Source organism: Anabrus simplex, chromosome 5 (assembly GCF_040414725.1).
Source record: "Anabrus simplex isolate iqAnaSimp1 chromosome 5, ASM4041472v1, whole genome shotgun sequence".
Classification (NCBI taxonomy): Eukaryota; Metazoa; Arthropoda; class Insecta; order Orthoptera; family Tettigoniidae; genus Anabrus; species Anabrus simplex.
The window spans coordinates 11046158-11073595 of record NC_090269.1 but is presented as its reverse complement, the minus strand read 5'-3'; the positions used below and the strand labels follow the sequence as shown (position 1 = coordinate 11073595).

At 39.8% G+C, this 27438-nt stretch overlaps 1 protein-coding gene and 1 pseudogene across 2 annotated transcripts in view; both read right to left on the bottom strand.

Moving 5' to 3' along the window:
* The window catches only part of lig (lingerer), a 612955-nt gene that overhangs the window by 177413 nt on the left and 408104 nt on the right, over window positions 1-27438 (bottom strand). For both annotated transcript variants that reach the window (XM_067146761.2, XM_067146762.2), the window contains exon 17: window positions 7356-7613. In XM_067146761.2, coding sequence (XP_067002862.1) covers window positions 7356-7613 — 258 coding nt within the window. The remainder of the gene's footprint in view (window positions 1-7355; window positions 7614-27438) is intronic.
* LOC136874216 (craniofacial development protein 2-like) lies at window positions 4775-5428 on the bottom strand (annotated as a pseudogene).

Below are 27438 nucleotides of genomic sequence, written 5' to 3'. Positions count from 1 at the left end.
ACACTTTTGTGGGAGAAGCCAAAAACCTATGTGGAGTTACAAGTTCTATCAAAAGAAAAAAGGAGACACCAGGGTGGAATGATAGAGTGAGAACAGCGGTGAAAGAAAGAAACCAAATAAAGAAGGCACTGGACAAGGAAAAAGAAAAACAGGGACAAGAACGAAATGAACAAGAAATACAAAGACTTCAAGGAGTATACAGGAACAAGAAACTTGCTGTAAAGAACATTGTAAGGGAAGAAAAAGAGAAGAAATGGAATGAGTTTGCAGACAAACTGGAAGAGGACAGTAGAGGAAATATGAAATTGCTATACAGAGTAGTGAAAAACAAGCAAAGGGCTCAAGAGACAATAAAAGCAATAGAACGTGATGATGGAACTCTGGCAAAAGAAGAGGGAGAAATTAAACAAGAACTCAAGATCTATTCCGAAAAGCTTCCGAATGGAGATACAGAAAACATAACGGATGGAGGAGAGCCAAGTCGAGGAACCACAACTGAACCACCAATTACATGGCTTGAGGTTGAAAATGCGCTCAGGAGCATGAAGAAAGGAAAGGCAGTGGGCATAGATGAACTAAGTGCAGATATGCTGAAAGCAGCGGGAATTCCAGGAATCCAATGGCTCTACAGACTGCTCAACAAGATATGGAAGGAAAATACTATTCCTGAGGACTGGAAGATGGGCATCATTGTACCTCTGTTCAAGAAAGGAAGCCGACGAAAATGTACTAATTACCGTGGTATCACACTACTGTCTCATGTCCTGAAAATATTGGAAAAAATAACAGAGACCAGAATCAGAGATATTGTTGAACCAATTTTGGAAGAAGAGCAGTATGGTTTCAGACCAGGAAGGTCAACTACAGACCTTATATTTGCAATTAGGATGTTAATGGAAAAATACTGGGAGAAGAACAAGCCTTTATTTCTAATATTTTTGGAAATTGAGAAAGCATACGATAGTATACCAAGGGAAGGAATTTGGCAATGCATGAAAGAACTTCAAGTGCGAGACGGCCTCATAGACAAAGTGAAAATGTTGTATAGTGGGAACAGAAGCTGTATTCAAGTAGGATGTAGTTTGTCGGACTGGTTTGAAACAAAGAGAGGAGTGCAGCAGGGCAGCTCATTGTCACCACTTCTATTTGTTATTGTAATGGATGTAGTAATGAAATCTATTAAAAGGAAAGAACATGGAGATATCAAAGCCTTCACATTTGCAGATGATGTTGCGATCTGGAGTGACTCAGAAGAGGAATTGGGAGAGAGAATATGAAACTGGATTGAGGAGTTTAAGAAATATGGTTTAAACATCATCAAGACCAAGACGGTGGTGATGAAAGTGTATGGGGAAGGAGCAGAACCAATAGTCATGTTAAATGAAGCTCAACTGGACAGCGTTCCAGTTTTCAAATACTTGGGTAGCGTTATATCAAATGACAGCCTAGCAAAACATGAGGTGAATAATTGAATCAATACGGCAACACAATTTTACCACCAGGTAAGACACCTGCTGTGGGATGAGCAAATACCCATGAAAACAAAAATGACATTGAACAAGTCCTATTATACACCAATTCTTATATACAGTCTCGAAACCACAACACTGACCAATAGAGATAATTCCAAACTTCCGGCAGCTGAAATGAAATTCCTACGCACTATGATCCAGAAAACCAGGAAAGACAAGATTAGGAATGAGAAAATTAGAGAAGTAGGAATAGATGATTCTCTCCTCAATAAGATTCAGATATCAAGAGTGAAGTGGTTTGGTCACATGAAGATGCCAGTAAACAGAACTGCAAGGAAGGAATTTGAAAGAAAGGTAGAAGGAAGACAACCCGTGGGAAGGCCATGAAGGAAATGGATTTAGTTAAGAGCGATGTACTGCTGAGAGGTCATGATTGGGACAAGTTGGTGGAGGAAGAATGGTACAAGGACAGGATGAGATGGAGGAGGCTCATATACCACACCCGGGAAACTGGAGATGGTTTAGGATGATGATGATGACTACTGACCTATCAAATGGGGTGGATCAGGGAGAGACTGGTCTGGACCCTAAGGTCTTTTCCCCCCAGACCTGCACAGTTTATTTGATTGAAAAAAAAAAAAAAAAAAAAACCTTTGAGAGTAATGTACAACTTATACGTTCCCTGGCCTAAAACAATATTTGCTCCACAGATGGCAACGAGTAATTATTTGTTTATCTCTAGTCTGTGGTCTCTTCCCTGTTTCATTTAGTAGTTATACTTGGGCCCATGACAGTTGGAGTCCGTAATTTGAGCGGCTACAGCAGGAACTACGAAGTATGCTGTGCTGCCATGGTTACCTCGGCCTACAATATATCATCCTTTAACAAAGGCTGAGAGTTTAATAAAACATGTAGGCCTCATGGAATTCAATAAACTCAGACCTGTTCCTAAACTTGTACTAACGATTTCAGCATTTAAGTGAGAAGATGCTGTTGCCGATAAATAAATATCAGATATCAATAATCAATAACAAAATTATCTACTACACATAACATCAACAAATGCATAACATATAATTTATGCTTCAAAAATTAAATATCATAGGAAGATAATACTTCATACATTTTTTTACAGACTGTTATGCCTTTCATAGGGGTAGCGTGACTGCCCCTTACCCGAAGGCCCCGGGTTCGAATCCCGGCCAGGTCAGGGATTTTAACCTGGACCTGAGGGCTGGTTCGTGGTCCACTCAGCCTACGTGATTAGAATTGAGGAGCTATTTGATGGTGAGATAGCGGCCCCAGTCTAGAAAGCCAAGAATAACGGCCGAGAGGATTAGTTATGCTGAGCACACGACACCTCGTAATTTGCAGGCCTTCGGGCTGAGCAGCGGTTGCTTGGTAGGCCAAGGCCCTTCAAGGGCTGTAGTGCCATGGGGCTTGGTTTGGTTATGCCTTTCAGCATTCAGTCCGCAAGCCTCTGTGAATTTACTAAACACCACCACAATCCTCTATTTGTAACTAGTTCTGTGGCCGCGTTTAGTTCTATACCTCTTAAACTGTAAGAAACCAGGTCCGTTACTCTCCTAGGTAACCTATCCTCCTCCATTCGCCTCACAGATCCCTAATACTGAAACGGGTTGATGCGTACAGCTTCATCCATTGAGTTCATTCCTAATTTATTCTTTATCTCCTCGTTCTGAGAACCCTCTTGCCATTGTTCCCACCTGTTTGTACCAGCAATCATTCACGCTATTTTTATGTCTGTAACTTCTAACTTATGAATAAGATATCCTGAGTCCACCCAGCTCTCACTCCCATAAAGGAAAAGCTGGGCTGAAAACAGAACGATGTAAAGATAGTTTTGTCTTGGAAAGACTACTTTTCATACCGTACTCATTGCACCTATTTTCAAGTTCCAAGATATTAGACTGCAGGCTTTTGGCAGCACAATCTGCCAATAAGACCAAGTTGTCAGCATAGGCCAGATTGCTTGCTATATTTCCACCTAACAGAATCCCTCCCTGCCACCTTATACTGTATCTTTCAGCAGATATCCATGTAAACTAAGAACAGCAAAGGTCTAACCCCTGTAAGTACCCTTAACCAGGAACTCATTCTACAATCAATTCTCACTGCAGCCCAATTGTCAACATAAATGCCTTTGATTGATTTTAATAATCTACCCTTAATCCCATAATCACCCCAGTATGGTGAACATCATCTTCCTCTGTTCCCTGTCATATGCTTTTCCTAGATCTAAGAAACAAACACAACCGTCGATTCCTCTCGTAACATTTTTCAAATACCTAGCGCATACTGAAAATCTGATTCTGACAGCCTTTCTATGGTCTAAAACCGCACAGGTCTTCTTCCAACTTCCTCTCAACCACTGTCATAATTCACAGCTTTCATTTCTGGGTTGATGTATATAAAGTGTTGAATGGTGAAACATCCTTCAACTGATTCCTATTATATATAAATCTCAAACACTGATCGCATACTGCTTTTGTCCAGTCTGAAGGTACCTTACCAACACTCCATGCCAATCCTACTACTCTATGAAGCCATTTCATCCCTGCCTTCCCACTATACTTCACCATTTCGGGTCTAATTTAATTTATTCCTGCTGCTTTACCATACTTTCCACTTCCTCAGGCGTAATTTCACCAACATAATTTTCCTCCTCCCCATGAGCTTGGTTGTTTGCGACACAACCAGGAACATTTATTTTCTTTTAGGTTGAGAAGATTTTCAAAACATTCCCTCCACATGTTTAGTGATTCCCTGCGATCTATGAGTTCACCTGAATTATCCAAAACACTGTCCATTTCGTTTTTCCTCTCCCTTCCTAAGATTCTTTATAACTGTCCAGAAAGGTTTCCCTGCTGCTTGACCTAGCCCTTCCAGGTTATTAACAAAATCTTCCCACGACTTCTTTTTGGATTCAACAACCATTTGTTTGGCTTTGTTTCTTTCATTTACATACAATTCCCTGTCTGCATCGGCCCTTGTTTGGAGCCATTTTTGATAAGCCTTCCTTTTTACGTTTACAAGTTCCTCTCACTTCATTATTCCACAAAGATGTTTGTTTTTTCCCATCTTTACACACAGTTGTTTCTAGGCATTCCCTTGCTGTTTCCACTACAGCATCCCTGTATGCCACCCATTCTCTTTCTATATTATGAACCTGCTTAGTGTCCACTGTTCGAAACTTCTCATTAATCATATCCATGTACTTCTGTCTAAATTTCCTCATCCTGGAGATTTTACTTTTGTCTTTCACTTTCTCTATCCTAGGCCTAGAGATACTTAGTACAAACAACATACGGGTCTATATCATCAAAGAATCCCCGAAAAACCTGTTCATTCCTAACATACTTCCTGAATTCGAAGTCGGTTAAGATATAGTCTATTATGGACCTGGTACCCCTAGCCTCGCATGAGTAGCGGTGAATAGCCTTATGCTTGAAGAATGTATTCATAACTGCTAAACCCATACTAGCACAGAAGTCCAGCAATTGCTTCCCATTCCCATTAGCTTCCATATCTTCCCCACACTCACCAATCGCCCTTTCGTATCCCCCCGTTCTATTTCGAATTCTCACATTGGAATCGCCCATTAGCACTATCCTATCCTTGCTGTTGACCCTGACTACGATGTCACTCAATGCTTCATAAAACTTGTCAACTTCATCCTCATCTGCACCCTCACATGTTGAATACACTAGGACAATTCTCGTCCTAATTCCTCGAACTGCAAAATTTACCCACAGCTCGTTTATGTGCCTAACAGAAACTACGTTGCATGCAATAGTATTCCCGATAAACAGCCCTTCTCCACACTCTGCATTTCCCTATTTAACACCCGTCAAGTACACTTTATAATCTCTTATCTCTTCCTCGTTATCTCCCCTTACCTGAATATCACTTACTCCTAGCACATCCAGATGCATCCTCTTTGCTGACTCAGCCAGTTCTACTTTCTTTCTTCCATAAGCCCCATTAATATTGATAGCACCCCATCGAATTCCCTTTCGTTCCCCAAGTTATTTCCAAGGAGTCACTCGCCTGTCATATGGGAATGGGACTCCGTTACTCCCATAGGTCCGAGGCTTGCTTAAAATGTTCTGAGCTCGATAAATTCTTGAAGCAGGATGCTACCCTACTTACACATAGTCCAAGTGAGGATCTCTCCTCTAACGGGTTAGGGACCACCGGTGGATTGTATAGTCCTAGATGCCTTAGCACAAGGAGGGCCATGACTCACGAGTATGTTTGAGATGCCCACTCCCATTCCGTAGTAAGTGGTATCCTGACTCTCAGGACCACTTACTAGGCCACTCAGCCGATGCCCATGGTTCGCAAACTAGGACGTGACTACAGTGACCCACACCATGCAAAATTTTATTTAACATTTACCTTCAGCCCTATCAGAATATTACGGAGAATTCTGTATTCCAGGACAGCAATACAAAATTGCTGATAAGAAAATTATGCAGCATAATATTCTTACTTGGTTGTACCTCAGATGAATATACTTTCTTTCCTTATATATTACTAATTTTTCTTTTATACAGTGAAACCTCATTAGTGTATTCATTAACATGGTTTTCCTGCTTAGCACATCATAAATTTGAAATCCTGATTCTCACCATATTAAATCTAAATAAAAATACCTCTCACATTTTTGCTATTACCGCTTAGTACAATTACATTTTTCCTAGCCCTGAAAATGTTTATCATCCCTTGTGAAAGGAACGCGAGTTCCAACTCGGGTAACAGCCCTCGTAACAGTTGCGCGGTAACTTGAAAAGGTCTTGAATTCCTAACTTCATAGGATAAATTGCACCTTCAGGAAGCAAGCCGTTAGCTTCAAGAATGTTCAGTTTTGCTTGCCAGTTAGCAGTGAGATTGCTGAAGAACACAGTGAGCTTGTTTGTTTTGCATTCTACTAAAAAATTAGAAATTTTGTGTTGAGTAGTACAGTGAATGGTAGCAAATATTTGCTGCATGATAGCCTACACCTGGATTAGGAATATCATCATGTGAAGTTGACTAGCGTTGTCCATATTTGTCTTGAAATAGCCTAGTTACGGATACGGAAAACACTGTGAAATTACTTACTAATGAAGACAAAATTAAAATATTTCAGAAAGTGGGACTGACATCCGCTTCTTTAAGCATGCAAAAGTGTTTTAGAAACAAGAATAAGTTGATATTTTTATGAACCCCTGCGTAAATGTTTTTATATTTGTTGTCTGGCGTTTTTCAAATCTTTTAATACTCTCCTCATATTTAGAAAGGGTAGATATAGTTTTCAATGTCCCAGTGGATACACAATATAAAATGCCCTCATTCTGGAAAAAATCTTATCTGGTGTTTCCATATCCCTGTTGGATAGTTTTTGCTTGTGTATTCGGTAGTACGTTTCCTTGCTTAACATGGTCTTTATCCTTGTACCCTGCAGAAATGTCTTAACGAGGTTTTACTGGACAAAGTAACCAGAACATTTTTTAAAAGATTGTCCCCAGTTAACGTGTAATGAAAACTTACCTATAATGCAGACATTGAGCAAGAGAAGAAAATCAATCTCTCTTATTACAAAATAAAAGCTCATGATTTAGATATAATACCTAAAAGTATATCGCCGTAAACCATCAAATTATCATTTAATATCCCAAAAATACCCAACATATTAAGTGAAACATAATAAAATCCATTTACAATCAATAAATGATACTCGTCCTCCAGAATTTTTCATTTATATTTCTACTCATGCAAACTTCCACATGTTCCTATAATGAAAATTCATGCCACATGAGACAGTGACAACTGTGCTGTGCCTTTGTAAATCTCTTACATTATGAGTGGAGTACTTACATTCACCTTGCCTAGGGCAACATGAGATTTGCCATACATTGTTGCACTGAGATCCGATGCAGAGGAGCCAGTGGTCCCAGCATTAGCTCCTACACCGGCTTTGCTTTGTGACTGGCTAGCAGACACATAGCCCGTTTTACTATAATCCTGGTTCTGTGTAAGCCCATCATAGCCAGCGCCATAGCCAGAACCGTAGCTCCCTGGTTTGGGATACTGCGTGCTGGTCGTGCTGCCATGAGCATTTGTTGCTGGTGGCATCTGACAAAAATAACATGAATATTAGGGACTGAAAGACACCGATACCTTGCAAATGAACTGCAATATTGGTATCAGCATCAGTAAAGATGATGAATATAATAAAAGTGTGTTCAAACTTACAATAATTAGTATGGACAGAAAACAAGTGGAAAATAGACAAAAACTATGGTAAACAACCATTGAAAACACAAAGTCATATACAGTAGTAAACTTTGCATGTAATCATCAGCAGTGTAGACAATTCCAGCAGAGAATAACAAGATCTTTAACTTTTATAGGTCCAACGTCGAGGCTGACTGGACATTGCAACCTGTTGAGCAGAGTCCTAAGTTGAACTCGACACTGACTTTGCTTCATTCGTACTTATTTTATATATGCATCTGCCATCTACTGACTAATATATGAACTTCGTAGAGCTTAGGAAGAATTTTCTTTTGTCAAATGAATGCACCGTAGGTATATCATGGAAATATTTGTAAAAAATGACTATGTATGTTGGCTGCGTGATCATAACATTGGCTGTGCTTACATTCCATAGTTACAGGTCCCTGTTAGATAATACATGCGTATTTCTTGACTTATATTTGTGATTATCAAGAATTTTATCCTGTAATCATGGATAAGAATGCTATAAGGAGGAGGCCGTTAGATGAACAGAGTGGTGATGATGATTATTTATGCAAATTAGATATCAAATTTTGTGATTCGTCGAGTGAAAGCGATTGTGTAAATGATGATAGTGTGCTGAGTGAAGTGAGTTTAGATACAGAACGTAAACGTAAGAAATGAAGAATTTAACCCAGCACATCATATAGAAATTCTTCAGATTTAGAGGATGAACCAACAGTGACAGGAAGAAAAATTGGCTAGTGTCCACACTGACGCCGAAGAAGAGCAGCCAAGTTGTTGGAGGTGGAGCTACAGATGATTGTACGAATGCTTTTGTAAATTCTGAGGTGATGATAGTGATATAAATTATGAAGGAAAGTGACGGGACAAGCAGATGATGAAGTTGTAAATAAACCAAATGTAAGTGTGAATTACATCATTTATATGGGCGTCATCGATACAGCCGTTCATTTCAGTGCAACATGTTACTTCCTCCGTAAGGCACTCAAATTATTTTTCTGGGATATGGAGGTTTCAAATATAAATGCCTACGTACTCTATGCCCAGAATGCCAAAGCAAATCACACTAAGCCAATGAAAAACGTAAATTTTAGGAGACTGCTGGTCAAGGAAATTGTTGGACACTTCCGTAAAGGGGGTGATAAGTCAAAAAGAGGCAGCATTCCACTTCAGATGAACAGCAAAGACTGGAAGGAAAGCTGCACATCATCATTTCACACTCAGAAGGAAAACACAAAAAAGACTGTATTGTGTGGTCCAACCAAAATGTTCCAGGGAGAACACAAGAGACAAACTACATTCAAAGATATAAACTTCATTTTGGTTCCGTATTGAACTGAGGTCACAAGTTAAGATTCCACCTTTTCAATACAAATGTAAGTTGTACAAGATGTTATCTACAACTTTTTTTTTTTTTGAACTGGTTTCGACGTATTCAAATGTCATCATCAACCTAAATCACTAAAAGAGCAAGTACATAATAAATTTTATGCATATAAAGATACATGTGGTTCATGGTGTGGGTTACTGTAGTCACGTCCTAGATTGTGAACCATGTGCAACGGCTGAGTGGCCTAGTAAGTGGACCTGAGAGTCGGGATACCAGTTGCTATGGAATGGGAGTGGGCATCTCAGACATATTCAGAGTCGTGGCCCTCCTTGTGCTCAGGCGGCTAGAACTATACAATTCACCGGTGGTCCATAACCCGTTAGAGGAGAGATCCTCACCTGGACTATTATTAAGTAGGGTAGCATCCTGCTTCATGAATTTACCGAGCTCAGAACATTTTAAGCAAGCCTCGGACCTATGGGAGTAACGGAGTCCCACTCCCATCTGACAGGCAAGAGACTCCTGTGAAACAACTTGGCGAACTAAATGGAATTCGATGGGGAGCTATCAATATTAATGGGGCTTATGGAAGATAGAAAGTAGAACTGGCTGAGTCAGCAAAGAGGATGCATCTGGATGTGCTAGGAGTAAGTGATATTCGGGTAAGGGGAGATAACGAGGATGAGATAGGGGATTATAAAATGTACTTGACGGGTGTTAAATAGGGAAATGCAGAGTGTGGCGAAGGGCTGTTTATCAGGAATACTATTGCATGCAACGTAGTTTCTGTTAGGCACGTAAATGAGCGAATGATGTGAGTACATTTGTCAGTTGGAGGAATTAGGACTAGAACTGTCTCTGTGTATTCACCATGTGAGGATGCAGATGAGGAGGAAGTTGACAAGTTTTATGAAGCATTGAGTGACATCGTAGTCAGGGTCAACAGCAAGGATAGGATAGTGCTAATGGGGGATTTCAATGCGTGTGTTGGGAATAGAACTGAAGGATACGAAAGGGTGATTCGTAAATGTGGGGAAGATACGGAAGCTAATGGAATGGGAAGCGTTTGCTGGACTTCTGTGCTAGTATGGGTTTAGCAGTTACAAATACATTCTTCAAGCATAAGGCTATTCATCGCTACACATGGGAGGCTAGGGGTACCAGATCCATAATAGACTATATCTTAACCGACTTTGAATTCAGGAAATCTGTTAGGAATGTACGAGTTTTTTGCGGATTTTTCGATGATACAGACCACTATCTGATCTGCAGTGAACTAAGTATATCTAGGCCTAGGTTAGAGAAAGTGAAATCTGCCTGCAAACGAATAAGGGTAGAAAATCTCCAGGACGAGAACATTAGACGGAAGTACATGGATATGATTAGTGAGAAGTTTCAAACAGTAGATAGTAAGCAGGTTCAGGATATAGAAAGTGAATGGGTGGCATACAGGGATGCTGTAGTAGAAACAGCAAGGAATGCCTAGGAACAACTGTGTGTAAAGATGGGAAAAGGCGAACATTTGGTGGAATGATGAAGTGAGAGTAGCTTGTAAACGGAAAAAGAAGGCTTATCAGAAATGGCTCCAAACAAGGGCCGAGGCACACAGGGATTTGTATGTAAATGAAAGAAACAGAGCGAAACAAATAGTTGTTGAAACCAAAAAGAAGTCGTGGGAAGATTTTGGTAATAACCTGGAAAGGCTAGGTCAAGCAGCAGGGAAACCTTTCTGCACAGTAATAAAGAATCTTAGGAAGGGAGGGAAAAAGGAAATGAACAGTGTTTTGAGTAATTCAAGTAAACTCATAATAGATCCCAGGGAATCACTGGAGAGGTGGAGGGAATATTTTGAACATCTTCTCAATGTAAAAGGAAATCATCCTGGTTGTGTTTCGAACAGCCAAGCTCATGAGGAGGAGGAAAATGTTGGTGAATTTACGCTTGGGGAAGTGGAAAGGATGGTAAATAAACTCCATTGTCAAAAAGCAACAGGAATAGATGAAACTAGACCTGAAATGGTGAAGTACAGTGGGAAGGCAGGGATGAAATGGCTTCATAGAGTAGTAAGATTAGCATGGAGTGTTGGTAAGGTACCTTCAGATTGGACGAAAGCAGTAATTATACCTATCTATAAGCAAAGGAACAGGAAGGATTGCAACAACTATCGAGGTATCTCATTGATTAGTATACCAGGCTGGCGTTTTGGAAGGGAAGGTGCGATCAGTCGTTGAGAGGAAGCTGGATGAAAACCAGTGTGGTTTCAGACCACAGAGAGGCTGTCAGGATCAGATTTTCAGTATGCGTCAGGTAATTGAAAAATGCTATGAGAGGAATAGGCAGTTGTGTTTTTGTTTTGTAGATCTAGAGAAAGCATATGACAGGGTACAGAGGGAAAAGATGTTCGCTATACTTGCGGACTATGGAATTAAAGGTAGATTGTTAAAATCAAAAAAGGCATTTATCTTGACAATTGGGCTTCGGTGAGAATTGATGGTAGAATGAGTTCTTGGTTGAGGGTACTTACAGGGGTTAGACAAGGTTGTAATCTTTCACCTTTGCTGTTCGTACTTTACATGGATCATCTGCTGAAAGGTATAAAATGGCAGGGAGGGATTCAGTTAGGTGGAAATGTAGTAAGCAGTCTGGCCTATGCTGACGACTTGGTCTTAATAGCAGATTGTGCCGAAAGCCTGCAGTCTAATATCTTGGAACTTGAAAATAGATGCAATGAGTATGGTATGAAAATTAGCCTCTCGAAGACTAAATTGATGTCAGTAGGTACGAAATTCAACAGAATTGAATGTCAGATTAGTGATACAAAGCTAGAACAGGTAAATAATTTCAAGTATTTAGGTTGTGTGTTCTCCCAGGATGGTAATATAGTAAGTGAGATTGAATCAAGGTGTCGTAAAGCTAATGCAGTGAGCTCGCAGTTGCAATGAACAGTATTCTGTAAGAAGGAAGTCAGCTCCCAGACGAAACTATCTTTACATCGGTCTGTTTCCAAACCAACTTTGCTTTATTGGAGCAAAAGCTGGGTGGAGTCAGGATATCTTATTCATAAGTTATAAGTAACTGACATGAAAGTAGCAAGAATGATTGCTGGTACAAACAGGTGGGAACAATGGCAGGAGGGTACTCGGAATGAGGAGATAAAGGCTAATTTAGGAATGAACTCGATGGATGAAGCTGTACGCATAAACCGGCTTTGGTGGTGGGGTCATGTGAGGCGAATGGAGGAGGATAGGTTACCTAGGAGAACAATGGACTCTGCTATGGAGGGTAAGAGAAGTAGCGGTAGACCAAGACAACGATGGTTAGACTCAGTTTCTAACGATTTAAAGATAAGAGGTATAGAACTAAATGAGGCCACAACACTAGTTGCAAATCGAGGATTGTGGCGACATTTAGTAAATTCACAGAGGCTTGCAGACTGAACGCTGAAAGGTATAACAGTCTATCATGATAATCTATGTATGTATGTATGTATGTATAAAGATACATAACATCATACTTCATCTATCTATATATTAAAAAAATTTATGAATACTAAAGCCATTCTATCCGGTCGATTTCCTTCATTTTTTTTTAACTAAAAGGTATTCATGCAGATTTGTCATCAGGCACTATAAATCACTTAACTTTTGCCTTCCTCAAATTATTTGATTTTTTCAATTCTTTGTCTCTTTGAAGCAAAAAAACACTCAGTGGATGAAGTGCTTTCTTCTTAAGTAATAACTACTTGAATTGGTACATTCTGAGAAAACTTATGAGTACATTTGTCTCCATTACGAAGATCTTTGAAGGACTTTTAAACAGTTCGGGGCGTAGTGTTGTTCTAAGGAATGTTTAATTCAACTTCTTTGTGTGATGTATTTTCAAGTGTTTTGTTGACATAATATTACATTCTATTACCACAGCAGATCATGTGCTTTATTTCATTAACTCAAAACTCAGCAAATACATCCGTGAGCATAGTAACGAACACCACTATACTTTGCACACTGCGGGCAGAGCCAGCGGGAAACTGCTAGTTTTCATAAATAAAATTAACAGTTTCATTAAAATTATGAATTTGGCGTGTTTTGAAACACATAATAGTCATATGCCGTACAATCAAATCTTGTGATGTATTTTGAAACTTGTTGAATGTGTGAAAGTCTTGAGAAAATTTCACGTATTGAATACTGAATTAAAATAATGTGCTCAGAGCAGATACATGTTAAACCTATCGTGGTTTACACACAAGGGCACATAGCACCTTTGAGTTATTTTCACAACTGTAGTTAATGACTTCACTAAAATCTTTGTCGTGTTCTTTAAAATACCTATTAGTCCTATGCTGTACAGTTAAATCAAGCAATGTATTTTCCAACACGATCGCGTGATGATCCTTAAGAATAAAAAGAAAGAAATTTCATTATGATAGGTCCGTATTGAACTGTGATTACAATAGTATTTATATAATACAGTTGAACCTGCTTTATACGTAACTCTATTCTCCGTAATTCGAATTTGTACGTAATTTCCTTTAGTTTCTGGCAAAATATAATTTAGAAGCGTGTTAATTAAAACTTATTTATACGTAATCCGTTTATACGTAATTAGCTGTTATACATATTAAGTGTCAGTGAAATAAAACTGAGTTTTGCGTAATTGTAATGTGAATGTGCCTTTTAAAAAGAAAGTACTTTATGTACGAAGTTTCCTCTTTGTCGGCGAAGGCGGAAATAGAGTGATTGGGTTTCGGTGCTGATACAGAACACACAGTTTCGCCGAGTGACATTGCTGACCATGCCTTACTAGCGGCTTAACAAAGGCGAGTCCCCTTCGCTCCTCCTCTACCTTCATCGTTTTTGATACGCCACCAAAGATATATTATAAGCAAAGTGAGCGGTTTCGGTACGGAAAAAACAGTAAATTTGTTTGAACGTGAGAATTACTTTCGTGGAAACAACGGAGAATTAAAATGTCCACGGTGCCGGTATCTGGTGTTTACTGTTGAACAGTAGTTTTGTCATTCAGTGCTTTTGATTAGCCATGGAGAACTGAAAAAGGAAACTTCATACGAGGAATGGATGCTAATCCACACAATACAAAAACTGAAATCGCTTCAGACTTAGGGATTGCTTATAGCACGCTATGTACAGTCATCAGTAAAAGAAACGCTATTTTGGATGAGTTCTTAAAACTGGGTTCAAAATCAGCAAAGCGCAGCCGTCAGCAAGAAGGATGGTACGTAGATTTGGAGAAAGCACTTTTCACATTGTTCCAGCAAATGTGGGCCGCAGCTCTACCAATTAGTTGAGATATGCTGAAGGCAAAGGCGATAGATTTAGCTAAAATGATGAGTATCACTGCTGCTTTGAAGGCTTCAAAAGGATGGTTGCAAGGATTTAAAGAATAGATGGAAAGAAGAGGTTCTGTCGGGTATCGTAAGCGATGATCAGCCTCCAACATCTACAATTGTGATGAGACCGGCCTATTCTACAATCTCCTTCCTAATAAAACATTAGCTGAAAAAGGTGACTCATGCCATGGAGGGAAGAGTAAAATTCGTGTAAGAGTACTTGTTGCCACCAATGGAGATGGATCTGACAAATTTCCTCCAATTGTGATAGGAAAATCGAAGTATCCGAGGTGTTTTAAGGGTGCGAAAACAAAACCTAAGGAATATGAATCCAATGGAACAGTAGTTGAAACAACTGGATATTAAAATGAAAAAGAAACAGAAAAGATCCTTCTTCTTATGGATCGTTGCGCAGCACATTCACCTCAAATCGTTCTGGGGAATGTCCGAATGGAATTTTTCCCTCCTAACTGTACCAGTGTTCTACAACCGCTTGATTTGGGCATCACTGCAAATTTCAAAGTGCATTATAGAAAAATGCCGGTTCAACATTTAATAACACTGAGTGATGCAGGAAATGAACTCTCCATTAATTTGCGACAAGCCATCGACTTTAATTCGGCTGCCTGGAAGCAGGTGTCATCCTCCATGATCAGCAACTGTTTCCGCAAAGCTGGTGTCTTACTAGAAGAGGCTGCCTCTAATGATGATTATGGGGATGAAGTTTTGCCTGGCAATGAGCTAACGCTACCGGAGAGTGTAGAATTCGATACTTTTGTGCATTTCGATGACAAACTGGCTGTATGTGGAGAACTACCGGATGAAGAGAATATTGCTGATGTATGCCAACAACGCGGATCGACCAGCTACAAGTGAGTGACAATGGAGATAACGACTTGAATCTCCACACCTGAACTGAGTGAAGTGTTAAGTGCAATCGAAGTGTGTAGGCGTTACATCAGTGCGAAAAGTTGTAGTGAAAATGCTTTGAATTCATTACAAAGTTTGCTAAAGGAGGTTTATACTCTTAATGCAAGAAAAGTGAAACAAGCCAAACTATCTGATTTCTTTAAAGCTGGGCCAAGTTCAAAATAATATGTTCTGTCTTAACGTATTTATTATTTGCAAGGATTTACACATGTAGGTCTATTCCATTGGTTTTTCAGTAAATTTGTGACGTATTGCGTAAGTGTGATTTCTAAGTAATTCTGAGTTACAAGTAGTTTTTTCTTTTCCCCTTGATATACGTATAAGTCAGGTTCAACTGTATATTATTCAGCTCCACCTTTCCAATACAAATTGTACAATGTTTAAATTACATATACGTTCAGGGACTAGTTTCGACCTGACAGTACGTCATCAGCCTAAAGCCAATGAAACACAAATGTATCGAAGAAATTAAACAATGTAAAGACACAAAGGTCTTAAAAATGTACATACTATGTAAGATATTAAGATAAGAATAGCTCTATGATAGAGATTCATAAAAAATCCAGAGCACCGTACAACATTAAAAAAGTTGTTTAAGAAAGAGATCCTTAAATTGCTGGTCAAGATGCGAAGCATGGTGTTAAAAAGTCTCTTCTGTTTTTAGAATCTTGAAGGATAATGACTGTTGCACGTGGAGGCTTAATACATACTAGTAAATAAAGGTGGTTGGATTTCGCAGTTCAATGCGGACTGTGCAGTTGACATTGAATAAATGACAGCTAAGATAAAAAGAGTTAAGTTAGGGGGAAGAATATACATAAATGAAATATGCCATATGGGAATTACTTTGCATTGTAACAAGCTGAGCGGAGCTGGAAATGAAGCGTGAATGAGGAGTAGAGTGGGTGAGGATCAAAATAAGTATTGTGAAGGAGGTGCGGGGAGAAAGAGGGGAAAGAGGAAGGAAGGAAAGTGGAAAGAGGGGGGGCTTACTCCCTGCACCTCCTTCACAATACTTCGTCTGATCCTCACCCCACTCCACTCCTCATTCACGCTTCATTTCCAGCTCCGCTCAGCTTGTTACAATGCAAAGTAATTCCCACATGGCATATTTCATTTATGTATATTTTCCCACCTAACTTAACTCTTTCTATCTTAGCTGTCGTTTATTCAATGTCAACTGTACGGTCTGCATTGAACTGTGAAATCCAACCACCTTTATTTACTATTATGTATTAAGCCTCCGCATGTAACAATCATCATCCTTCAAGATTCTAAAAACAGAAGCGACTTTCTAACATTTTGCTTCGCATCAATGTGTACTGAATTTATGAACATCTTGAGAAGACAGCGTGACCGGCTCAGTTGATCTTTGAATGGAAAGCAGCATCTTTAAAGAGCCAGCCTATACTGATATCCTTCACCAGCAATTTAAGGATCTCTTTCTTAAACAACTTTTTTAATGTTGTACGGTGCACTGGATTTTATAAATCTCTATCATAGAGTGCAGCGCATCTCTTGAATTGTTATTTTAATATCTTACATGGTATGTACATTTTTAAGACCTCTGTGTCTTTACATTGTTTAATTTCTTCGATACATTTCTGTTTGATTTGCTTTAGGCTGATGAAGACCTACTATTAGGTCGAAAGTAGTCCCAGAACGTATATGTAATTTAAACTTTGTATTAAAAAGGTGGACATGAATAATATATTATTTAAATACTATTATGATCCTTAAGATGTTACTCCTTAGTATACTGCATTAAAATGTTATATTGAAGCTGGTATACCTTGGTTACCTTGACAATATAAACATGCAATGCTGAAAATTTACTTTTAACTCTTAAATTTTTGGTGAAGTGCTAGTGGTGAGATTCAATGACATAAAACAGTAAAACAAATTGAGAGAGGCGCACTATTTGCAAGTTATGTATGGCAATCAAGTGATCCCCCAGCAAAATCAGACATTAGTGATATTAAACTTTCCACTTGCAAATTACATTCGTCCAATAGCATAACAGGGATTCTATCCAAGATGCCACACAGTCAGAGAGCAGGCAGAAAAGCTGTTGGCTGCTGGCATTATCCTGTATGTGAACAAAGAAACTGACTGCATAATTATCAGAATGCTGGACAGGAAAGCCTAAGCTTGTATATTAGTAGTCTCTACGGGGAGGAAATTTCCGGTTTTCTTAGCTGCTTCATGAAACAATGCAAGAAGACACTTCTGCTTTCTTCACTGAAGTATTGTCTCCAATGCAGGGACGATTCCTAGGTTTCTTAAGATGAAAAGGCACTGCAAATCTGCACAATCCAACTTGATTTACTAAAGAGCTGGGCGCTCGCTCCTATATATATCTCTTACTGATAGTCTCAGCATCTTGCTCAGCTTGTACAGCTTTGACGTGTGCTACGGGTCATAGAGAGCGAGTCTCTATCCTGCAAAAATTGGAGCAGTACTGAAGAGAAGTCGGTGTTGGAAAACCGTCCAAACAAACACACATTCAAAAAGGAGGGAAAGTAAGTTAGTTTGTATTCTAACAATAGAGGATTTCAACAAATATAATCTAGTGTTTTAGGATTTGTAAGAGCCTTGGTATAGCAATATAACAGAATCCAGGGTGACGATTGGTGCACACAGACTGGAGATTATATTACAAGAAGCACTCTCCAGATACCTATATAATAATCTATAAATATCATTAACCTTTCGTTGGTCAAGGGGTGAGCGCAGCACTCGCCTTCTGATATATTATCTATAATATGAAATTAAATGCAGGTAAACTTTTGAATCTCCGTCTTGCAACAGCCTAGTTATGGATAAGGAAGAAAAGTGAAACTGTTTATCAATGAAGAAAAAATTAAAATCCTTCACGGATGTAGGTAGTCATCTGCACCTAAAGTGTGCAGAGTTGGCACAAATGTTAAAAAACTTGCACCTTTGCCTCTGAACACTATTGTGAACAACCTTGACAAATTTGAAAGTGCATATAAGGAAAACAGAAATAGAAAAAGAAAACGAGTGGGCGAAGTGAAGTTTCCAGGGAATGCTTTTGAAAGCATATGCTGCAAATATCCCAATAGATGGAAAAATATTTTACAAGAAAACAACTCACCTTGCCAACCAAATGGGACTAACAAACTTTTCCGTTTCCAACGAATGGGTTGAGTGTTTTAAAAACAGATATGACATAGTTTACAAATGTGTGCGAGGAGAAGCAGCCACTGTTGATGATGAGACTGTTGAAAAATGGATTACTGTAACACTATCATTGCCACAGAAAAACAACAACTCCAATTATGTCATCAATGCTGAAAATGTACCATCAAGGATGTGAAGATGGTTTTTCTTCTGGCAAACTGCACAAGTCAGCTTCAACCTCTTGATCAGGGTGTTATTCACTGCATAAAAATGAAGCACCGGAAAATGCTGGTACAAGAAATGATCCTGATCCTAGATATTATGCACTTTTTAAAATGTTCTAGGGACCCTGTTGAACCAGCTATGATTAGTAACTGCTTCTGTAAGGTAGAATTTCGAGTGGTAAAACGGGACTGTCTATAGTGCAGAAAATTACACTGATGAGGAATTTCAATGCTACATTGAGTGTGACAAGAATGTTGCTGTTTGTCAGACTTGTCATGAAAACATCCTGTCCTGGGACACAAAAAAATCAGGAAACAAACTGCTGCCAATAAGATTGAACTTAGTGACCTATACATTGTTTTCCAAGTTTTTGACATGTCAGTATGAGTACAGCGACATATACTGTGTGTTCTGACCGAAGTTAAAATAAGCCTACAGTGCTCCAATAACAGCATCTTCGAAAACTAAACGGTTTCGTTACTACAGAGCTCCAATACTATATTGGCAGGTGATGAGTTATTCATATCTTCCATTAAAAAGTTATGCAAAGCGGTGTACCATTCCTGCAAAAACAGAAATAGCTAGTCTGATAGCCAGTATGTAATAGGGTGTGCCATCGCACAGTAATGTCAAAATGTTCTCGCTTTCGAGATACCAGTCAAAGTTGTTCTTTCGCACATGGACAAGTGTAACCTCACGAGTAATTCATGGTCGAAGAATGCACCCAGAAAATAATGTTTCATACCGATCCAAAACATAAGGCTTCAATGAACAGTTCACACTTTGTTTAGAAAGAAAATGACCTGCAATAAAATGATGTTACTTTCGAGTACAACTACAAAAGGTTTTCATATTCATTTTTTTCCATGTTTTTCACACCTATTAATACTCTTCTCGCATGTTCAGAAACGACACAGTTTTCACTGTACATAAACAATGTAAAGTAGTACACTTTCCCTTTTAACTTGTTTTCTTTCCTTGTCCCCAGAAGGAACATTTGAACGATGTTTTACTGAAATTGTAGTTTTGGCGCCTAAAGTCACACTATCACAATAAAGATTTTTAAAACATAACATTAACACAATGAAGAGTACTGAATATTGCAGTTTCCTGCTTATTTAAACTTGCATATGATATTACATGAAGAGGATGTTTGATAACAGGACGCATGGAATACAAAAACATGCAAGTTCAAAGTGACAAATCTGTACTATAGCAGGGAACTGCCAAACTGATCTGTCACGGCAATAATTTCTTGCACCAGGTGACAAGAGAGCACTGTACAATCTATCATCTCTGAAAAAAAAAATTCACCACTCTGTATAGTTTTCAGTTTTTTCTCGTCAAGACAGTAAAAAGCTGAGATACCGTTCTAACAATAAAGTAAACATTGCTGTAGAACAAAATATAAAAATTTGAGGCGGGAGAGTCAAATGCTACATTAGCAGCAAGAAATTCTGCCTGAATGAATTTATTTTCAGGCTGCCTGGCAACCTTGATTGCTATGGTGTCAAGTCCTTTGTACAACACATTGGTGGTTAGTCAGTTCAAATCCCATTGGCAGAAAATTTTTTCACAATCAGAATGTTGGCTGGCAGGGTATGACATGTGGTGATATACCAATTCTAATCACTAGATTGTGCACCAAGAGGATGGGTACAATTACAAACCTCTACGTTGCACTCATATAAAGGGAGGTGATATGGCACTGTTGACAGTGATTTGTCCATTGGTGATGTGTGTGTGGTTATTCTGAATGGGTTTAGAACACCATTATAGCGAAGAAACATGTTTTTTTTTTACAACATATGATAAATCTATAGAAATTACTGCAAACAATATTTTTATGAATAATTAGCAGGGTGCTGGTCAAAGCAGGATTTCCACCAATGTGGTAATAATCTAGGAAGAGCAAAAAATATGGAAAACTTGCAATAAGTATTATACATTACTAACCGATCAAGTTGATCAAGCATAGGCATTTACCGGTTGACAAACCACAATTAGTTCTTGACCTTTGCGCGAACTACACAAGAGGGCATTGCAGGCAATCAGCGTTTATTCATCTGTCACTCTTTTTTGTATCATAATCCTGTGCATGTCCAACATTGTTCGAAGGTAAGGCTGGATTTGCACCTCAAATTAATATCAGTGTGAAATTATTTTTTACACATCTGTATCATGATCAAGTTGTTGATTTTTCGTTGCTAAGTGAACAAAATTAAGATTAATCACAGCTAAAATTTTGACTATGTTAGCTTATTATTCGTGAGAGAACGTGTTTTCACAAATAAACTACATGAAGTAAAAATACAGATAACTTTCGACTGACAAACATCTGTTGTTGCAAATAAAATAGCTTTAATCGAAATAAACCTTGATTTCAGTTAAATAACTGCAAATATAAAAGAAATGTAATTATAAGTAAAATCTTGTAGACCATATTTTTTACAATGTAACCTAAAGTACACTGACTTAGCAAATGTCATGGGATACTCAACTAATAGCGTGTGGGGCCTCCTCTGGCCCTGCGAACTGCAGTGAGATGCCGTGGAAGTGAGTCGACAAGTACCTGGTAGTCCTCTGGACGCAGCCGACACAAAATCGTTTGCAGAGCGGCCGCCAATGCTGGTCTGTTCGTGGGAGCAGGATCCATGGCACGGAGCCTACGTTCAAGGACATCCCAGATATGCTCGATAGGGTTCATATCGGGGCTCCTGGGTGGCCATGGCAGCCGTTGGACCTCCGCTGCATGTTCCTGGAACCATTCCCGGGTGACGTGGGAGTAATGTGGCGACGCATTATCATCTTGAAAAACTGCAGAATCGTCTGGGCGCTGGAAAGCCAAAAATGGGTGGAGATGGTCTCCAAGCAGCACAACATACTGCGTACCATTCAAAGTCTCTTCCAGAACAACTAGGGGGGCCCATTCCATGCCAGGAAAATGCACCCCAGACCATAACAGACACACAAGCGCCCTGGACCACACCTTCGAGGCAGGCGGGATCCATCACTTCATCGGCATGGTGCTGTTGAAATCGTGATTCATCCGACTATATCACGTTACGCCATTGTTCCAGTGTCCATCCCTGGTGACTAGCAACAAATGCGCATCGATGTGTCCGATGACGTTGGGTTAACAGTGGCACCCATGTGCGGCACCGGCTTCCACGTTCCACGTTCCTATGGATTGTCCACTGGGAGGTGTGTCTAGCACGGCCTGCGTTGAATTGAGCCGTGATTTCTTGCACGGTTGCCCGTCTGTCACTATTGACAATCCGTCTCAGATGTCGCTGGTCACAGTCATCGAGGGTGGCTGGATGGCCGGTTGTTCGTCTGTTGTGGACGGTGACATCCGCATTCAACCGTTCACGATATACACTGGACACGGTTGATCTTGTGAAGCCGAATTCCCGCACCACTTCCGAAATCACACTTCCCATCCGTCCGGCACAGACCACCATACCCCGTTCGAATGGTGTCAGCTCCCAACGACGTTCCATGTTACACCTGTCACATGCACAGCCACTGCTCACGAGGTCTCCTATACAACTGCCGTTGGCACAGGGGGCGTGTGGTGCGCAGGCAAAACACTTGCGCATCAGTGCTCTGCTATCCCATGACATTTGCTCAGTCACTGTAGATATATGAATGATTATCAGTATCTAAGAATCAGCACAACCACTGCATACATTGTCTGTTAGGTGCCTCCATGTACCAATTTGTTCTGAACTAAGGGGCATCTACTTGTTTTGCAGGATGTTTAACAAGTGGTTTGGGGTTTGCCAATCGTAAAACCTCGTTAATTCGAAGTCGTTGAGACTAAAAAATCGGACTTCGAATTACGTGATTTCGAATTAACCGCCGATTCGCAATTCAGAAGTACCATCCCTTGCCGTGTTACAAAATATTCTAATGCCCGTTACTGCACGAGTTAACCTTGATTCACAGTTAAACCTTTCAAATGCCGTAGGGAAAAACAATCCTAAATGTATCTAACAAGGTGCATTTATTGAAATAATGCTCTTAGATAACGCCATATACTGTCAAACGTAACCTGACACCCGGGAAAAATAAAACACGATTAAAAGACAAGCAGTACGGTAATCTACTGTATATATGCACGACGCAATTTAAGCAAATATGTTATAACCTACTTGATTTAAGTGCAGTATAAAGCACTTGCACAGGGCAGCCAACAAGGCTGTCCAAATTGGAAACACATTACGCCAACAAAACAAACTTTAAAAACCCAGACATATATGGGAAACACATGGCACCAACAAAACAAACATTAAAAACCCAGACATACATTTTAAACAAATATAAAGAATAATAGATAACTATGTACAGTACCTGAATAGTTCACAAATGTTTAATGATCCAGTAGGGCTTTTTTGTCACACATTAGGCTTATTGCCTTTTAAAGAGTGTATGAGAGGTTGCTTCATCTTTTTTTTATAAACACTAGCTACGAACTGCTCCATATGGGCCATAGCCTTAATTGTAGCGTCGTCAGCATCACTAGCACTTATCACTGAATCCAACACAGCGAGAGCGGCAAGTACATCATTCTTTGACGGAATAGTTGCCGCCTGCGCCGTATCTTCGTCGTGTTAGACATCAGCTGTAGCTGCATCTCCCTCTGGCGTCACGTGATCACAGCTGATCATCATGGCGGGATTCCGCTCTTCTGAAGTAGTCTCCGCATGGTCTATGGCGATGTATTCGGAGAAAGTCATACCGACATCGGACTTTTGCCGTAACTCCTCCCATTCATCTTCACTATCGTCGTCGTCTTCTTCTGCTCCTTTTTCTACTTCATTCAACGAACCAAAACCACACTTGACGAAGCAGTTCTTAATGGTTGATGAAGAAACAGAGTCCCAGGCAACTGTCACACTCCGCATTGCATCAATTACGTTCCACTTGCGTATTTCTCCCGCCGGAATATTTCTAGCAACTTCCAGGAGAAAGTAACGCACCAGTCACTTTCTGTAGGCACGTTTCACAAATGAAATTATGCCTTGGTCTAGGGGCTGCAAGTAGCTCGTAGTGTTGGCCGGCAGAAAAAGAAGACGCACGTTTTAAAATTAGATTATGTTTGTGTGCAGCGCACATATCCAACAATAGAAGTATTTTCCTGTCCTGGCATGCCATTTTGCGCTCAAGGCATACCAGCCACTCCTCAAAAATTTTGCCCGTCATCCAGGAATTCTTAGACGACTTATATTTGCACGGAAAGTGCCTGCTGCCTTTAAAACATCACGGTTCCTCAAACTTGCCTATGACGAGGGGAGGAAGTCACTCGCTTCCGTCCGCATTGCAACACAGAAGGACTGTGACCCTATCCTTGTAAGATTTCCCGCCATGGCACTTCTCTCCCTTAAGTCCGTTTGGGCTCGGCATTAAAAAACAATGCAGTCTCATCGGCATTGAAGATATTGTTTGGTGCATACGAATTGATTATGTGAGCCATGTTTTCTCGCCAACTGTCTGCATCACTAGTGTTCACTGATTCGGCTTCTCCGCACACTGCCTGCCACGTGATATTGTGCCGTTCCTTAAAACGCTGGATCCACCCGTTCGAAACTCAAGACCCATCTTCAGCGCCAGTTCATTTGCTTTCCCCTTAATAATCTCGCCATCTACTGGGATACTGTTTGCCCGAACATGCCGAAACCACTCGATCAATTGTACTTCCAAATCGGAGTGTTTAGCTCCTCGAATGCGCATTCGCTTTGCTGTATATACACCCTGCATTTCCTGAGCTTCTAGGCTCTCACGATTTTTTAAAAACGTTGAAAGTGTGGACACAGGAATTCCAAATTCTTTAGCTATTTCAGTTTTCGTCTTTTGTCCTTTGTCGACCTCCCTTATAATTTTCACTTTCTCGCTGAGTGTCTTTGAAGAATTCTGACGCTTAGCCATCGCAACACAAAAAAAGGAACACACGTGCCCTAAACTAAAATATCATAACAATAAACTAAAACACAGTATTAATAAAATATAATAACTTCGAAGTTTATAACTGCACACTAAAACTTTAAGTAAAATGAGTAACTAGAAGAATACAAAAGAACTATGATTTCACTAGAACTTGGCAACTCTGAAGCACACTGTAGACACACCAAACTCAAAGTGAAAGTGCGGAAAGATACGCATTCCGGAAATATAAATATTCCGGAAGACGCGTTCTATCGTGATGCGGAGAATTTTTTATTCAAATTACGCCATAAAGTATTATTTTTAACAAACTGAAGGACAATTTCGAATTAAAAGTCTGAATTTCAATACTGGGACCGACGTTCTTCGAATTATGAATTACAGTGAAACCTCGATTCTCCGTTTTTCGAGGGACCATGAAAATAAAATGTACAACACGGGAGAACGGAAAATCCGGGAATGAATGAAAACCATCAACAATTTGGCTAAACATCACAAAAATTATATATGTATAATTATAATCTTACAAAAACTCCTAAACCAAACCAAACTACAGCCCCAGTGGGACTTTGCCTGCCAAGCGACCGCTGCTCAGCCCGAAGGCCAGCAGATTACGAGAGGCGCATGGTCAGTGCGACGAATCCTCTCGGCAAATATTCCTGGCTCTGTAGATCGGGGTCGCCATCTCACCATTAGATAGCTCCACAATTAAAGGTATTCACGTAGGCTGAGTGGACCTGGAACCAGACTTATATCCAGGTAAAATTGCCCGACCTGGTCTCAATCGAACCTGGGCCCTCTGGATGAGAGGCGGGCATGTTAGACCGCGAAACCGCATTAATTACCGGTACGCGAGTTCAAAATCTCGGTACTTTATATTCAATTTTACAGGGGAATCTTTGTCAGTTTCCCGTGAAAACTTCTTTCAGTTCAGCAACTTTGATTAGGCTAGCCAAACTTCGAAAAATCTAATAACGCCAAGCCAAACGACAATCGACCACAAGTACGGTAGCTTTTAATTCTCTCATCTAATAAAATAAAGCACATTAGATACAAAAGCACCCAAAATGATGGCGAAATCCGTTCATTTCTTAATCTTTCATTGTACTTTGGTCTCCGGTATACTGTTCGTAGTCAGTTTCTGGAAATCTCGTACCGCGCAAATTAGGCCTACATCGACTTTTAAAGGTTGTGTTGAACTCGAAAACATGGTTTCGAATGTAAGTATCGATTCTTAAAAGTTCTCGAATGCATTATATTCAATTCTGCGTGTCACAAATCCAATCAAATTGGAAAGATAAGAGAAATGTAAAAAATTCAGAAATTACGGTTATTCGTGACCTTGAGGTCATCTGGAAAGCGCGCTCGCTGTACATGTCAGTCGAGTTTGAAATGATACCAACCATTTAAAATGTAAGGTGGGCAAATAAAACGACTGCAGTTTTTGGTATTTTAACACGAAAACGTAACATGCCCAGTGTTACATCAGGACCTAAGCAGTAATAGGCAATCCCAAGACCTCCCATGGCTTTCTTTTTCTTTCTTTCTTTTTTTTAAAATGTAGGTTGCAACGTCTGTTTTGGCCTCGCTAACATATCATGTACGATAATATCAAAAGGTACTGAATTTGTGTTAAGAAGGAGCAGATTCGATTCCTGCCTGAAAGCCCAGTTACTCTGCAGTGCCCTGAGCAAAGTGCCGAAAACCTCTTCGGCAGTATGATCGAAAAAATGTAAAAATATAAACATCTAACCCTGGACATAATATGGACGTTTTATAAGTGCGAACATATGACGAAACTCGTTCCGTCTTCAAGCAGAGCTGTCGAAATGTGCCGTGTCTCCTTGCAATTGTTGTGGGCACCCTCTGCTTTATGATTTTCCGAGATTCTCTAAACAATACCACCCGAATGCGATGCTAAGATGGTCTCTTATGCAAGTTCACCGCCGATCGCTTTTCTAGTACCGGTACAGTACTTGCTTTAATTATCGCAGTGACGGGGCGTTAACGCCAAGATCCATAAATATGCCATAGCCGTCCTTTCGTGAGATACGGTTTATTAAAAAACGATTGATCGAGGATTTAGCATTGATGGGACTGGAATTTCTGGACGGTTGATCCGGGAAAGCGTTTCTTTGAGGAACGGATAATGCGGGACTTTTACAACGTGATTTAATTACTATGCTCGCGGGACCACGTAATTTGAACGCATATTCCGGGAAAACGTATTTTCCGGGAACAGATAATCGAGGTTCCACTGTATCCATATTTCCAATTAAACAATTTAAATAACATGAAAAGCCGTACCTCGTGTTTCGGGGAACAAGAGATTCTTCGAATTACGCGGCATTTTGAATTAACAGGATTTCAAATTATTGAGGTTCTACTGTACACGAAATAAGTAAAGGAAATAAATAAACAATGGACAAATCATATATAATAATAAAAACAACAATAATAGTATGACCTCAGCTACATGTGCAGACATTTTAATTTCGACATTCCATTTACTCTAGGCCAACTAGATGGCAGAGTAAACCAAATCTCTCTTGGGCGTCTCTGGCTGAGATTTAATGAATTTTGTTAGGTAAACACCAAACGTGTCACCAGAGATCTTTTATATGCCGACATCGTACGACATGAATATCAAATGGACTTTTCTCTGCCTTTCAAAAATCCCACTACCAATGCCGGGTTCGAACCCGCTTATCTTGGGATCCAGAGACCGACACTCTACCACTGAACAGGAACATATAGGATAACCATAATGA